The sequence below is a fragment of the Salmo trutta genome, chromosome 14 (genome assembly GCF_901001165.1).
Source record: "Salmo trutta chromosome 14, fSalTru1.1, whole genome shotgun sequence".
Classification (NCBI taxonomy): Eukaryota; Metazoa; Chordata; class Actinopteri; order Salmoniformes; family Salmonidae; genus Salmo; species Salmo trutta.
Genome location: NC_042970.1, coordinates 17,321,331 through 17,338,812, shown reverse-complemented (window position 1 = coordinate 17,338,812; position 17,482 = coordinate 17,321,331). Strand labels below are relative to the sequence as shown.

Genomic DNA, 17,482 nt, shown 5'->3' with positions numbered 1-17,482 from the left:
CATAATTTGAATCAATTGGAGGTGTACCTGTGTATGTATCTCAAGGCCTACCTTCAAACTCAGTGCCTCTTTGAACTGAAGGTACCATGTTCATCTGTACAAACAATAGTACGTAACGAGGGCTAGCCGACTAGAGCATACAGGTCGCAGTGGTGGGTGGTATAAGGGGCTTTGGTAACAAAATGGATGGCACTGATAGACTGCATCCAGTTTGTTGAGTAGAGTATTGGAAGCTATTTTGTAGATGACATCGCCGAAGTCGAGGATCGGTAGGATAGTCAGTTTTACTAGGGTAAGTTTGGCGGCGTGAGTGAAGGAGGTTTTGTTACAAAATAGAAAGGCGATTCTAGATTGATTTTGGATTGGAGATGTTTAATATGAGTCTGGAAGGAGAGTTTACAGTCTAGCCAGAGCAAGGAGGCCTACAAACCTGATTAATTTACTCCAGCTCTGTCAGGAGGAATGGGCGAAAATTCACCCAACTTATTATTGGAAACTTGTGGAAGGCTACCCGAAACGTTTGACCCAAGTTAAACAATTTAAAGGCAATGCTACTAAATACTAATTGAGTGTATGTACACTTCTGACCCACTGGGAATGTGATGAATGAAATAAATGCTGATATAAATCATTCTGTCTGCTATTATTCTGACATTTCACATTCTTAAAATAAAGTGGTGATCCTAACTGACCTAAATCAGGGGATTTTTACTAGGATTAAATGTCAGGAATTGTGAAACTGATTTTAAATGTATTTGTCTAAGGTTTATGTAAACTTCCGACTTCAACTGTATTTCTTCTTATTTGAGATTGAACGTTGGGGGTTATTTAAACATTTGAACGTGATGCTGAGGCAGAAATCGGATGGTCTGAGTGAAAGACAAATGTTTTCATTATTCAATGAAAACGAATGGTAAAACACTTTCCCACCCCTTGACGTCAGCTCAGTATATTGCTGATCCTGAATGGTACTATTGAAGACACTAGGAGATGGGATGAGTCTTGATATCTCAATAATACAGAGAGGCTTTTAACGCATGTGTTACGCTCGTCGAGGAGACCAAGGTGCAGTGTGGTAGGCGTACGTAATTTCCTTTTAATAATAATCCTTTTAATAATGAACACCAACAAAACAAGAAAATGCAAAACCGAACGTAATGTTCTGCAGGGCTAGACAGCTCAATGCAAAAACAAGATCCCACAATCTCAGGTGGGAAAAAGGGCTGCCTACATATGATCCCCAATCAGAGTCAACGATAAACAGCTGCCTCTGATTGGGACCATACTAGGCCAACAAAGAAATATAAACACAGATTTGCCCACCCAAGTCACACCCTGACCTAACCAAATAGAGAATAAAACAGACTCTCTAAGGTCAAGGCGTGACAGTACCCCCCCCCCCCCCCCCCCCCCATGGTGCGCAAACCTGAACCTATAGGGGAGGGTCCGGGTGGGCATCTCATCTCGGTGGTGGCTCCGGTGCGGAATGCAGACCCCACTCCGCTTGAGGCTCCCCCCACTTCGGTGGCGCCTCTGGTGCGGGGATTGTCGCCGGGGACTCCGGACCATAGATCGTTGTCGCGGACTCCGGACCGTAGATCGTCGTCGCGGACTCTGGACCGTAGATCACTGCTGGAGGAGCCGAACCACCGATCGTCGCCGGAGGCTCCGGCCTGGGAACCCTCACTGGGGGCTCCTGACTGGGAGCCCTCGCTGGAGGCTCCGCACTGGGGACCGTTGCTGCAGGCTCCGGACTGGGGACCGTCGCTGCAGGCTCCGCACTGGGGACCGTTGCTGCAGGCTCCGGACTGGGGACCGTCGCTGGAGGCTCCAGACTGGGAACCCCCGCTGGAGGCTCCGGACTGCAGACCGTCGCTGGAGACTCTGGACTGCAGACTGTCGCTGGAGGCTCTGGACTGCAGACCGTCGCTGGAGGCTCTGGACTGCAGACCGTTGCTGGAGGCTCTGGACTGCAGACCGTCGCTGGAGGCTCAGGACTGCAGACCGTAGCTGGAGACTCCAAACCTTGGCTCGTCACTGGAGGCTTCAGGCCATGGATCGTCACTGGAGGCTCCGGGCCATGGATCACCACTGAAGGCTTCGTGCCATGGATCATCACTGCAGGCTTCGTGCCATGGATCATCACTGGAGGCTTCGTGCCATGGATCACCACCGGAGGCTTCGTGCCATGGATCACCACCGGAGGCTTCGTGCCATGGATCACCACAGGAGGCTTCGGGCCATGGATCATGAGGCTTCGGGCCATGGATCACCACTAGAGGCTTGGTGCGTGGAGCCGGCACAGGGCGTACCAGGCTGGGGAGATGCACTGGAGACTGGGTGCGTGGAGCAGGCACAGGGCGTACCAGGCTGGAGAGACGCACTGGAGGCCAGGTGCGTGGAGCAGGCACAGGTCGTACCGGGCTGGGGAGACGCACTGGAGACGGGGTGCGCGGAGCTGGCACAGGATATACTGGGCCGTGGAGGTGCACTGGAGGTCTGGAGCGTAGAGCTGGCACAACCCGTCCTGGCTGGATGCTCACTTAAGCCCGGCAAGTCCGGGACGCTGGCACAGGATGCACTGGGCTCTGAAGGCGCACTGGCGACACAGTGCGTAGAGCCGGCGCAGGATATCCTGGACCGAGGAGGCGTACTGGAGACCAGGAGCGCTGAGCCGGCACAACCCGTCCTGGCTGGATGCTCACTTTCGCTCGGCAAGTGCGAGGAGCTGGCACAGAACAAACCGGGCTGTGGATGCGCACTGGAGACACGTTGCGTATCTCCGCAAAACATGGTGCCTGAAGGGTCACACGCTCCTCAAAGCGACTGTCTTGCTCCAGACTCCAACCCCTCCAAGCTCTTTCGTCCCTCTCCACTGCCAACCACTCCTCGCTCAAACGATCCAAGAATTCCTCCTCGGTCTAGGACTCACCCCTCAGCACGCCCACGTCATCTGCCCCCCCAAAAAAATGTTTTGGGGGCTGCCTCTCGGGTTTCCGTCGTGGTCTCTCCTCCTGACCACACTGCTTGGTCCGTTTGTGGTGGGATCTTCTGTTACGCTTGTCGTTTGAATGAGGAGACCACGCTGCACCTTGGTCTCCTCATTCAAACGACAAGCATAACAGCATGTGACAGTGCAATGAGAAATGCTATATGTTTTGTCTCCCTTTAAAGTGTAATGTTACAGTAGCATAGAAGACAAAGTCGCTGCTGTGGAGTACTGTGTCATGTTTGTTCAAGGGTTCAATCCCATAGAATTTTCCTCCCTCTACAACTAAGCGATCTCCAAAGTCCTTTGAAATGCAGAGTAAAAAAGTAAGGTGCTCGGTTGAAATACCTTTTGGAATTCCCTTGCATTTATCATTGAAAAATGGTTGCCATAGAAACACTGGTCGGTCACCTTTTGTGGCCTCTAACAAATCTCATATGTGCAATTATTTCATGATTGATATTGTTGTATTGAAAACAGCTTATCCTATACTGTAGATTGTAACTGCATAAGTGAGGTGTCCTGTTACATTTTACCTTTATATTTGTCCTTTAGCAGAAGCTCTTATCCAGAGCCATGTACAGTTGCATTCATCTTAAGATACTGTAGCTAGGTGGGACAAACACATATCACATTCATATTCAGTACATTTTTCCGCCATAAAGTAGCTTTCAGCAAAGTCAGAGCTAGTAAGGGGGGGGAAGTCAAGTGTGAGTGTTAGTTCACAAGAGACCAGAGGTGGCAGAATGGAGTGCTCGGGTCGGGGTGTAGGGTTTGATCATAGCCTGAAGGTAGGGAGGGGCAGCTCTTCTTGCTGCTCTGTAGGCAAGTACCATGGTCTTGTAGTGGATTCGAGCTTCGACTGGAAGGCAGTGGAATGTGCAGAGGAGTGGGGTGACATGGGAGAACTACAACATCCAGTCAACCACTTGATTCAGAAGCCCTGTGCACTGGGTAGGCAAAGTGTTCCCATTTTGAACAATTGAATTTGTCTAAAAATACATACTCCGCCTACCCGGCGGACAGGAAGATCGGGTAGCTCGATTCACTGTTCCAACAGCTTCCACGACTATGCAACAGTGAAGTTTGACACTACCCTACGTGAGATTTCATGACTTTTAAAACCATGATGAGAGACTTACAAAGAATACAGCAAAGAGCTGTTGTTTTTCAGTGAGTTCGTGTCTAAGTTTTTATTCATAACTGTCAACACTGTTTTAATTCAACACTATTACAAAACTAAACGTGCTTCTCCCAACTTCCACTTGCGCTGCATCTGCAATGAATGAGTAGCCAAGTGTATCGATAGCCCTGCATTTGTATTATTATTAGCAGCTTGTCGTGTCTATTATAATATCAGTTAATATTTCACTTTCTCTGGTCAAAGGAACAACATGAATTTGTGCATGAGGCAGATGCGGTGCGACTTGAGTTTCGCCATCAGGTAGAAGATGGTGTCCCCTCGCTCTGGTCAGTCTCACCGGAAGAAAGGAAGGGGAGAGCAGGGACCATGAGAGGTGGACCGTCTGCTACTCTCTCCCTCGCTTTACTGAGAATAATGCTGTGTTCAAAACAACTGGGAACTCGGAAATCTCAGATTTCAGTGCGTTCATTACAACTGGGAACTCAGGGGGAAGAAAACGAGAGCTGCCTGGGAAAAATCATTTTGAAAGTTCGGGCATCTTTCCAGAGCTCTGACTTTCCAACCCGAAGATCAATGACGTCAGGATTTGACCTCTTTTTACAGAGTTCTCGGTTGTCTTAAAGCACCATGACCATCAGATGCAGGTACCATCTGTCCAGTAAAATAAAAAAGCTAATTATTTTCTAATTATTAAAATTTATGCACAGCTGTGCCTCACAAGTGCTACACCAACTGATCTATTTTGTTATCAAAGCTCGAGTTTTGAAATATAATATGGTCTGTGACGATCGTCGTAGAGAGGAGACCAAGGTGCAGTGTGGTAAGTGCTCATGATACATTTTTATTTATACTCAGAACACTAAACAGAATAACAAACGTCACGTTCTTCGTCACTTCAGGCTCCTCGCCATGGATCATCACTGGAGGCTCCGGGCCATGGATTATCACTGGAGGCTTCGTGCCATGGATCATCACTGGAGGCTTCGTGCCATGGATTATCACTGGAGGCTTCGTGCCATGGATCATCACTGGAGGCTTCGTGCCATGGATCATCACTGGAGGCATCAGACCATGGATCATCACTGGAGGCTTCATATGTGGAGCCGGAACGGGTCTCACCGGACTGAGGAGACGTACTGACAGCCTGGTGCGTGGAGCTGCCACAGGGCGTACCAGGCTGGAGAGACGCACTGGAGACCGGGTGCGTGGAGCAGGCACAGGGCGTACCAGGCTGGAGAGACTCACTGGAGGCCGGGTGCGTGGGGCAGGCACAGGATATACTGGGCCGTGGAGGCGCACTCGAGGTCTCGAGCGTAGAGCTGACACAACCCGTCCTGGCTGGATGCTTACTTTCCCCCGGCAAATGAGGGGCGCTGGCACAGGACGCACTGGGCTGTGAATGCGCACTGTCGACACAGTGTGTGGAGCCGGCGCAGGATATCCTGGACCGAGGAGGCGTACTGGAGATCAGGAGCGCTGAGCTGGCACCACCCTTCCTGGCTGAATGCTAAGTCTAGCCCGGCAAATGCGAGGCGCTGGCACAGAGCGCACCAGGCTATGAATGCGCAGTGGCGACAGTGCCCATCACCGCATAACACGGTGCTTGCTCAGTCACTCGCTCCCCAGGGTAAGCACGGGGAGTTGGCTCAGGTCTCCACTCTGACTCTGCCAATCTACCCGTGTGCAGGGGGGGCTGCCTCTCGTGCTTCCGTCGTTGCCGTGCTAGTTCCTCGTCTCGTCGCCGCTCTGCTCTCGCTGCCTCCACCTGTTCCCATGGGAGGCGATCCCATCCAGCCTGGATCTCCTCCCACGTCCAGGATCCCTTGCCGTCCAGGATGTCTTCCCAGGTCCATTGCTCCGGACCACGCTGCTTGGTCTTTTTGTGGTGGGATCTTCTGTGACGATCGTCGTAGAAAGGAGACCAAGGTGCAGTGTGGTAAGTGCTCATGATACATTTGTATTTATACTCAGAACACCAAACAAAATAACAAACAAAGGAAAAACGAACGTCACATTCTGCAGGCTTACACTGAGCTGTACAAAAACAAGATCCCACAACTGAAGGAGGGAAAAAGGTCTGCCTAACTTCTTGGTGACGGGGCAGTATTCGGAAATTCAGATGAATAACGTGCCCAAATTAAACTGCCTGCTACTCGGGCCCAGAAGGTAGGATATGAATATTATGAGTAGATGTGGATAGAAAACACTCTGAAGTTTCTAAAACTGTTTGAATGATGTCTGTGAATATAACAGAACTCATATGGCAGGCAAAACCCTGAGAAAAAATCCAACCAGGAAGTTGTTTGTAGTTTTTCAAGTGATTCCCTATCCAGTATACAGTGTCTGTGGGGTCATTTTGCACTTCCTAAGGCTTCCACTACATGTCAACAGTCTTTAGAACACTGTCTCATGCTTCTACTGTGACTGGGGAGAGAATAAGAGGTCCTGGAGTCAGATGACTGAGAGAATGACATGAGTTCAGTTTCGCTCGCTCCCGTGAGAGTTAGCTGTGTTCCTTTTCTTTTCTGAAAACTTTGGAATTGTCCGGTTGGAATATTACTGAAGATTTATGATAAAAACATCCTAAAGATTGATGCTGTACATCGTTTGACATGTTTCTACAAATGTAAAAATAACTTTTTTTTACTTTTCGTTGTCACATTTTGCGCACGCTTCCTGCATTTGGAGTAGTGGACTAAACGCCCGAACAAAAAGGAGGTATTTGGACATAAATTATGGACTTTATCGAACAAAACAAACATTTATTGTGGAACTGGGAATCCTGGGAGTGCATTCTGATGAAGATCATCAAAGGTAAGTGAATATTTATAATGCTATTTCTGATTTTAGTTGACTCCAAAATGGTGGGTATCTGTATTGCTTGTTGTTGTTGTCTGAGCGCTGTACTCAGATTATTGCAAAGTGTGCTTTCGCTGTAAAGTTTTTTTGAAATCTGACACAGCGGTTGCATTAACCTCTCTAGGGTAGGGGGCAGTATTTGCACAGCCGGATAAAAAATTTACCCGATTTAATCTGGTTATTACTACTGCCCAGAAACTAGAATATGCATATAATTGTTTGATTTGGATAGAAAACACCCTAAAGTTTCTAAAACTGTTTGAATGGTGTCTATGAGTATAACAGAACTCATATGGCAGGCAAAAACCTGAGAAGATTCCTTACAGGAAGTGCCCTCTCTGACCATTTCTTGGCCTTCTACACTCTCTTTATTGAAAACTGAGGATCTCTGCTGTAACGTGACACTTCCTACGGCTCCCATAGGCTCTCAGAAGGCGGCAGAACGTTGAATGATGACTTTGCAGCCCATTGCTGAAAAACAGTAGCGCATTTGGATAGTGGTCGATCAGAGAACAATGAGACTGGGGGTGCGTGCACGAGACGACTCCATGTTTTTATTTTTTCGTCTTTGAACGAAAACAGGGTTTCCCGGTCGGAATGTTATCGTTTTTTAAGAGAAAAATCGCATAAAAATGTATTTTAAACAGCGGTTGACATGCTTCGAAGTACGGTAATGGAATATTTAGACATTTTTTGTCACGAAACACGTCGGGCGCGTCACCCTTCGGATAGTGTCTTGAACGCACGAACAAAACAGAGGATATTTGAACATAACTATGGATTATTTTGAACCAAACCAACATTTGTTATTGAAGTAGAAGTCCTGGGAGTGCATTCTGACGAAGAACAGCAAAGGTAATCCAATTTTTCTTATAGTAAATCTGAGTTTGGTGAGTGCCAAACTTGGTGGGTGTCAAAATAGCTAGCCCGTGATGGCGAGCGATCTACTCAGAATATTGCAAAATGTGCTTTCACCGAAAAGCTATTTTAAAATCGGACATAGCGATTGCATAAAGGACTTCTGTATCTATAATTCTTAAAATAATTGTTATGTTTTTTGTGAACGTTTATCGTGAGTAATTTAGTAAATTCACCGGAAGTTTGCAGTGGGTATGTGTCACGTCCTGACCAGCAGAGGGCGTAATTGTGTTAGTTTTGGTCAGGATGTGGCAGGGGGTTTGTGTGTGTTAAATGTTGTGTGGGTGATTGGACTCCCAATTGAAGGCAGGTGTGTTGAGTTGCCTTTGATTGGGAGTCCAATATAGTAGTGTGTGTTTTTCTTTGGGGTTGTGGGTAGTTGTTTTTGCACTGCGTTTGTATAGCCTGCAAAACTGTTGCTGTCGTGAGTATCGTTTATTGTTTGTTTTCCTGTGGATGCTTTGAGTATTTTCATTAAAAGAATGACTATCCACATTCCCGCTGCGCCTTGGTCCATTTTTGAAGACAGATGTGACAGTATGCTAGTTCTGAACGTCACATGCTAATGTAAAAAGCTGGTTTTCGATATAAATATGAACTTGATTGAACAAAACATGCATGTATTGTATAACATAATGTCCTAGGAGTGTCATCTGATGAAGATCATCAAAGGTTAGTGCTGCATTTAGCTGTGGTTTGGGTTTATGTGACATGATATGCTAGCTTGAAAAATGGGTGTCTGATCATTTCTGGCTGGGTACTCTGCTGACATAATCAAATGTTTTTCTTTTGTTGTAAAGCCTTTTTGAAATCGGACAGTGTGGTTAGATTAACGAGAGTCTTGTCTTTAAAATGGTGTAAAATAGTCATATGTTTGAGAAATTGAAGTAATAGCATTTCTAAGGTATTTGAATATCGCGCCACGGGATTCCACTGGCTGTTGAGTAGGTGGGACAATTTCGTCCCACATACCCTAGAGAGGTTAAGGAGAAGTGTATCTATAATTCTTTGAATAACAGTTTAATATTTTATCAACGTTTATGATGAGTATTTCTGTAAATTAATGTGCTCATTCACCAGAGGTTTTGGGAGGCAAAACATTTCTGAACATTACACGCCAATGTAAAATGGGGTTTTTGGATATAAATATGAACTTTATCGAGCAAAACATACATGTATTTTGTAACATGAAGTCCTATGAGTGCCATCTGATGAAGATCATCAAAGGTTAGTGATTCATTTTAGCTGTATTTCTGTTTTTTGTGACGCCTCTCCTTGCTTGGAAAATGGCTGTGTGGTTTTTCTTGTCTCGGCGCTGTCCTAACATAATCTAATGCTATGCTTTCGCCGTAAAGCCTTTTTGAAATCGGACAATGTAGTTGGATTAATGAGAAGTGTATCTTTAAAATGGGATATAATAGTTGTATGTTTGAGAAATTTGAATTATGAGATTTTTGTTGTTTTGAATTTGGCGCCCTGCTATTTCACTGGCTCTTGAATAGTGTGTCCCGCGGGTGGGACGCTAGCGTCTCACATTTCCCAGAGAGGCTAAGTATGATTCCCAATCAGAGACAACAATAGACAGCTGCCTCTGATTAGGAACCATACTCGGCCAAACACAAAGAAATACAAAAACTAGATTGCCCACCCCACATCACACCCTGACCTAACCAAACTAGAGGAAATAAAACGTCTCTCTAAGGTCAGGGCGTGACATGGTCTGAGAAGAACAATATTGGCGGTATAGGCATATAGCCAATATGCTGTAATAATGTTTTAGGCCTACTGCACAAACCTAATTCCTACACAACTTTTTTTTTAGGTTAATGTTACATTTAAGTCATGTTTATTAAAAAATATGAGCGGTAGATTTGGGCTTGCTTTTTGACGGCTCGAGTGATCTTGACTCAGAAAAGGTTGGTGATCACTGTTGTTGAGCATGAACCTGCAGGAGCAAGTCACTGCTTTGATGTTTGCAGAGAATGACAGGGTGTTGTCCAGGGTCGCGCCAAAGTTTTTTGCACTCTAGGAGGGGGACACCGTGGAGTTGTCAACCGTAATGGAGAGGTCTTGGAGTGGGAAGGCCTTCCCCAGGAGGAAGAGCAGCTCCGTCTTCTCTAGGTTGAGCTTGAGGTGTTGGGCCGATATCCATGCTGAGATATCTGCCAGGCACGCAGAGATGCGTGTCGCCACCTGGGTGTCAGAAGGGGGTAAGGAGAAAAGTTGTTGCGTTCCCTCAGCATAGCAATGATAGGAGAGACCATGTGAGAATATGATGGATCCGAGTGACTTGGTGTATACAGAGAGGAGGAGAAGGCCTAGAACTAAGCCCTGGGGGACACCAGTAGTGTAAGTACGTGGTGCAGACACAGATCCTCTCCACTTCGCCTGGTAAGAGCGGCCTGCGAGGTAGTGTGCAGAGCCTGAGACCCCTGTCCTGAGAGGGTGGAGAGAAAGATCTGATGGTTTCACGGTGTCAAAGGCGGCATATAGATCTAGGAGGATGAGAACAGAGGAGAGAGAGTCAGCTTTGGCAGTGAGGAGAGCCTCCCAGACACAGAGGAGAGCAGTCTTGGTTGAGTGACCAGTCTTGAAGCCTGACTGGTTAGCGTCAAGAAGATCATTCTGAGAAAGATTGTGAGAGAGTTGGTCAGAGACAGCACACTCAAGTGTTTTGGAAATTAAAAAAAGGGATACTGGTCTGTCTTTGACATCAGAGGGGTCAAGTGTTGGTTTCTTTAGGAGGCAAGCGACTCTGGCCATTTTGAAGTCAGAGGAGATGCAGCCAGGGGTCAGAGATGAGTTGAGGAAGGAAGTGAGGAATGGGTGGTCTCCAGAGATCTGGAGAAGGGAGGAGGGGATGGGTTACAAAGGAATAAAAGGGAGTGAAAGGATGATAGGTCGTCCGGAAGTTTAGTTTTCCTCCATTTTCGCTCAGCTGCCCACAGCCTTGTTCTGTAAGCTGGCAATAAGTAATTCAGCCACTTAGAAGGAGGGGAGAGCTGAGCCGGCCAAGAGGAAAGGAGACTGTGCAAGTCATAGGATGCGGAAAGGCAGGAGAGTAGGGTCGAAAAGGCAGAATCAGGAGATGGGAGGAAGAAGGATTTAGCAGAAGGGAGCGAAGAGGAGAGAGTAGTGGGAGAAAGAGAGCGAAGATTGCGACTGCGCTTGACCATCTGGGTAAGGGCTGAGTGGCTAGGGTTGGTTGGAGGAGAGAGAGACAGAAAAAAAGGAAACAAAGTAGTGATCAGAGACCCAGAGGGGGGTTGCGGTGAGATTAGTAGGTGAACAGCCTGTAGTAAAGATGAGGCAGAAACCGTAAATGACTTGGTAAAAGGAAATACATTTATTTGACAGAATTAAAAAGTAATTTTGGACTGAAGCTTCAAATACATGAAACTTAAAAGTTACATATCACAAAATCTTGGACAACCTTAAGATAATCTTATTTGAGTCAGAAAAGGATGTTCATGTGATAGGGAAGATATACAAAACTTTGCAGATTGCAGAAAGCATATCCAACTGACAATCTCTTAAAAAAATATATAAACTATTGGAACCAAGACTTAGAAAGAACTGATGTTGGCACAATATGGAGGGAAAGTTGGAGCATAACTAATGAATTTCCTCTTAAGAAAAATGTACGCTTAATCCAGTATAAGGTAATGTATAGAATATATTATACAAGAGACAAAATGGTTTGTCGAGATCGGTGTGGAAGAACTTGACTGGCCTGCACAGAGCCCTGACCTCAACCCCATCGAACACCTTTGGTATGAATTAGTACGCTGACTGCGAGCCAGGCCTAATCGCCCAACATCAGTGCCTGACCTCACTAATGCTCTTGTCAATGAATGGAAGCAACTACCCGCAGCAATGTTCCAACATCTAGTGGAAAGCCTTCCTAGAAGAGTGGAGTCTGTTATAGCAACAAAGGGGGGACCAACTCCATATTAATGCCCATAATATTGGAATGAGATGTTCAACGAGCAGGTCATGTAGTGTAGATGGCCCAAGCTAGCAAAAAAAACAGTAATAGATGACAACAGATTTAGACAAAAATTATACTTCAGGAGTCCTCTAGCTATTAAATGAAGCACCGATAGTACCTGCAGATAATGCATATTACAGCATGTCCACTAGTGATAGGCATTCCCAATATTGTTGGTTAACTGCATCAACGTAAAAAAGATGCATAATTTAGCTTGCAAACAAAACAACATAGAACCATGAAAAATGTGCTAATCTCTAATCTAAAGCCCAAAAAGTAGGCTACCATTATGCCAGATGTGATATGCACGTTACAATAACAAAATGACTCACTGCTCTTCCAACTATTTATTGTTTCTGCAGTGTGGATTTACCATCTTCAGATAATTATTTTGTAACTTATTTGCAGATAATCATTGTTTGAAGCTCAACAAGCAGTAGCAGCTGTATACAAATCAGGGAGCCAAATGAACAGTTCTTTCACCGATGTGATTCGGTTCCCAAAAAGAGAACTTCTAAAAGAGCTGTTCGTTCGCGAACGGCCCATCACTGTTTACTCTCCCGATTAATAATGAAAGACATATTTCATATATTATAAATGCTAGAAAGTCAGCCGTCAAGGATGTGGAGAGAGAGCTTCAAGTGCACCTTGTCACGGATAGCTTTCTGCTGATGCCTCATTCACTGCATGTCTCATTCACTGCATGCCCTGCTCGTTTCATCTCTATAATCATCTGCTACCACAGACTACTGGAATGACCCCGCTTAAATTAAAGTGAAGAAAGGAAAACATATATCAGTATTCCCACCTGGATAAATGGCTATGTACAGTGCATTGCTGTTCAATTTACAGCATGACACTCTATTTGACATAAAGAGTGGAGCGTTATTTATTAACACTCTACAGAGCCCCTTTAACCATTTATCACCCACTGTGAATGAACATGTAGGATCCCCCCAACAGTTCACTGTGCAGAGAGAGGGGGGGCTCTGAATGCCTATAACTGTCATTCTGTGTTCAGGTTGATGACCCGTCTATGAGTTTTTAATCTGACTCTAAAGAAATATGCTTGTGTGTATCTTTGCTCTGTAAATAGGCCCGGCTGTTATCCTCTCAATTATTCACATGAAAGGCAATATGTGAGCTTTATTTGATGGTTTACTTTCCGTCATCATACAGTAAGTACTGTATGTGATAGCTGCATTCTGGGGCTGATGTACAAATGTTCTCCTATATGATCTTAAGCCTTTCTGTCACAATCGATACTGTAGGGAAAATGGGACAGGGTAATTTACATGCACTATTTCATTGAGAATTGGAAACCTGTTTAGTTGGGGGAATTTCTGCAGCGAGAGCATCCCTTATAGGAGATATTCAAATTGACTGTGGCTATATGGATACTGAAAAATACATGTCACAATGCATTAATTTATTGTGGATGTGAATAAACCACCTAGACAACAGCAGAGGAGGAGTCAAAACAGATGAACCCTGTCCATGTCCCCATTAGTTCAACACTGAGGGGTTATTAACCACTTTTCATCTTGATTAGGAAATGGACTCTCGGAATATTGATCACAGCGGAGATAGAATCTTGCAGTTAGTAATGTTACAGCTGGTCAATGGCCTCAAAACTCCTCAACATTGATTTTGTGGATGTCTGAGATGGCAATTCATCTTATATTACTTTGTCTGAGAAATAATGCAGAGTCTCAGTAGTATATGAGATTATTCAGCATGTTTCTTTTTCGACAATGTGATTTTCTGTTGCGAGTGGTCATCATGTCACCTTTCCAATTACATTTGAAGGTGTCTTTCTGTCTTGTGTTGTGCTTTAAAAAGGATTGCTTGGATCAGCAGGTTATCACAAAAGTCTAAAACTCAATTCAGAGAGGTGGCAGTGGTCATTGCTTTTGTCACTTCCAATGGTGTGATTTTTCGTAGGTGCAGGACAGAAGATAAGTTGTCTGGACGATTTATGTGGTGCTCTTTCAAGGGTTGTGGACAGAAGAAAATTATCCAAAAAACATAGATTTCAGACTGACTTCTGTGAGGTGTTTCGACTGCACAAGCTATTAATCTGCAATGAGTCAGAGATTCAGACTGTGATTATTGATGCCTTGTTGAAGCTGAAGGAACATTTATGGAAAATGTTAATATAACCCAATATCTTATATTTAGATAGCTACAAATGTACTTTTATTGACAGTATGAATAGAGTATTGAGAGCAGCTCACTAGAATATGTCTCATTATGTACACAAAGTTTGCTCACCAACCAATGGTCCATTGAGGTTTGTCCTTGAGAGAATCCTTTTTGTGTCTTGAGGAAAATGTGGAGTATTCATGTTGAATGGCTTTAGAAGAATTTGTTTTGCTCAGCGTGATAAAGGACTTCCAATGTGTTTCCTTGATCTAAAAGGCTGGGAAATGAAGATTGGGTTTGAACAATTTATCTCTTGCAGACACCCTATAAGAAGTTAGTTACAGTATACTTTATTCTGAAGTATTGAGGGACATTTTAATTATGCACTGAAACCATTATGGAATGCATAGGTACAATAACGAGGAACCAAAGTGCTACTCAAGTCATGTAGGTTGGTACTATGCGCGCCAGCTCTGTTCAAAGAGACTTTGTTTAGTCCCTGCCCTCACCTATTCAAACAGGTTGGTATGTTAACAAAAGCCCTGTGACCCCCCCAGTGAAAACCCTTTACACATGGTGTTTGTATTTCTTTGAACCCTCTTCACCGGGGAGCAGCCGTGTGGTTCTGAGCTTGGAAGGTCTTGCCTCGCTCCGCCTGTTATATCTGAAGACTCCTCAACCACGTGACTCTGGAATGCTCCTAATGCATTATTCAAGTGCACACAGCCACCCTTGAGCAGAGGGCCTTAAGAATATGTACACCAGAGAGGAGTACACATTTACACACCCCACCTAAGGCCATTCAACTTGGGGAGGAGTCTCCACAGGGGTTGATGGGGCGTCTCTGCCTCAGCGACAGTAGCTACAGTTTCATCGGAGAGCATTATTCATGTATGACTGGCTGTTCGTGAGATGAGCAGCGGCTGGGCAGAGGCACTGGCAGAGTGAGGCGTGTCAGCCGCGAGCCACAGAGACCGGAGAGGATGGAGCCCACATTCATTCACACTGTAAGCAGCCCAGCCTTCTCTCTCTTGCTCTCTCGCTCCCCCCCTTTAACCTCCCACTTTAACATTATTACTATGCAATTTCTGTCTCTCCGGTTCTTCTGCTGCTCAACCTCCCCGCCGTCCCCGGAGTGTAGTGAGATCTATCTGTCGGGGTGGTTACAAGCTTTCTGTCTTGTCTCTGATTGACCCTGCTTAGTGAGATGGGTACTCTCCTCGCTTTTATAACGACAGTAGGTAACAAGGCATTATACAATATAGATATCAATCAAATGACGCTGGAGAGCTCTGCTCAGTCAGCTGAGGTCATGTAACCAACCAGCGTTATCCATACGATCTGTCACAAATGATGATTGAGTGGAGTAATAGGAGAAGTTTTCCCATCTTTACAGTGAATGAATGGCTCTGGTCAGCTTCAGAGCTAACTAGGCGTGACCATACATCTGGCCCCATGGTTTTTAGAACACCTGCTATCACATTAGGGGATAGGCTGCTGTGTCTGTTTGCATTGGACGTTTCACCTGTATGTTCTCAGCACTTCGGCTTGACATTGACATGTCATTAGGTGTATAAATTGGTACAAAAAAAACATGTCATAAGGATACCTTACTGAAACATGTGATCAGAAGACTATTACTGTCAGGAACCAAAAGACATTGACGCTCCTCTTGCCATGTTCTCCCAAGGGACCTGTCGGGAAAGAGGAGGCGTAGATTTTTCTCCTTTTTTCTCCCTTTTTTCTCCCTTTTTTCTCCCTTGGCATTGATGGACATTTAATAAATGTGTTCTCTCTGCAAATGTCCCTTTTGTGTGAGGGTCTGACTGTGTCACGTTATAGCCCCCCATTTCATCTTCCCTGGAATAGGGCTGAGCCTTTAAAACACCATCACATTGTAGTCCAACCAAACCTACCAACTGATATCACTCTGCTCTGATAATAGAAAGAGACTAGATAAATCACATAAAGGGAACACAATGCAAGTATCGAATTTACTCTGGATGACGACTGCACTGCCGGCATTTTCTGCAGGAATCTATGGCTGCCTGTCCAGGGATCATTTGCCATGGTTAATTTAGTCGGCACTCAGTGGATATTTCAACCGAGTACTCACAGCACCCCCAAGAGGGAGACAAGCACCGTACAGCATCAGAACAAAGCGGCTCCTATTTCTCTGATCATTCTGCTCTCGTGCTCCTATCCTCCTTGTCTTTGCTCACACTCATGCTGGAGATGAGGGATGCTGTCTAATTCCCCAGTGAAACAACAGCAACACACCACATGCATGCAGAGACTTGTATAGAGAATGTGTTGTGAAGGAGGAGCCCTACTTATGTTTATTGTTCTTTGAGTGGCTGCAGCAGTCTGGGGGTCTGCACTGCAGTCTGCAGATGGGGGAGTTACTGTACCTAACTGAAGGCTGAGCACACAGTGACACACATATATATATATATATATATATATATATATATATATATATATATATATATATATAGTTACAGCTTTAGGATCTTAACTTGAGCCAGTTTACTACAGCAGGAAAATAATAATGAAGCAACAGAAAATGTGGATTATAATTAATGGTCATTTGTGTAGGGGTTGATGCATTTTCCGTAAGGGAAAATCAGGTGGAAATTACAAACTTCAGAAGTCTTTTTAAACCTCAAATACACTACAAGTTTTACATTTCCTGCTTTGCTGGAAAGTTCAACTGCATCAGGGGGATCAAATGAAGTCCTACATCTGTACAGGGAGACAAGCTGTTAGTCCCCACACTGTAACCTCTGGCTGGCTAAAACTGATTAACTCTGGTAATTACAGTAGTTTTTTGTCCTGTGTTAGTGTGTTTTTACTTCCACATGTGGCCATCTATTCGTTGAATTAGTCATTTAAAAAACATGTAAGTTATTAGAACATTTCCTTTTGCAAAACATTTGGAATAATCTTTTACAGTGTTCTTAGCATGGGGATTTCACATAGTATTCCAGCATGTAATGCGTTTTGTATGTGTTTCATTCACACTAACAGTAGTGTATGTGTGCTGTTTTCCAGAGCCGACCATTATAACAACGGCACCGTCCACACTGGACGTGACTGTAGGAGAGAGCATCGTGCTGCCGTGTCAGGTGACTCATGACCCGTCTCTGAAACTCATGTTCACCTGGTTCTTCAACGAGCAGCTGATCCACTTTGGCAACCACGGCGGATACTTTGAAAAAGTGGGCGGTGTAAGTGCATAAGCCTCTGAATATTCCCTCCCGATTCCAAGAACCTGCGGGGCGATCAAGGCTCCCATTTATAATCAAAGTGTCACGTCTGAGAAATGGTGCCGTAGTACCATGCTTTTATACCATGCTTGTCAGGAGCACTGCAATGCATAATGAATAGGAAGAAACACACATCTTTACTATACTGTGTTGGAGATTTCTTATAT

The 17,482-nt window shown here is 45.0% G+C and overlaps 1 protein-coding gene across 3 annotated transcripts in view; it reads left to right on the top strand.

Annotated features, from left to right (window-relative positions):
• LOC115207538 (contactin-4-like) overlaps positions 1–17,482 on the top strand; it is a 242,940-nt gene that overhangs the window by 208,599 nt on the left and 16,859 nt on the right. For all 3 annotated transcript variants that reach the window (XM_029774693.1, XM_029774694.1, XM_029774692.1), the window contains exon 13: positions 17,101–17,276. In XM_029774693.1, the coding sequence (XP_029630553.1) occupies positions 17,101–17,276 (176 nt within the window). The remainder of the gene's footprint in view (positions 1–17,100; positions 17,277–17,482) is intronic.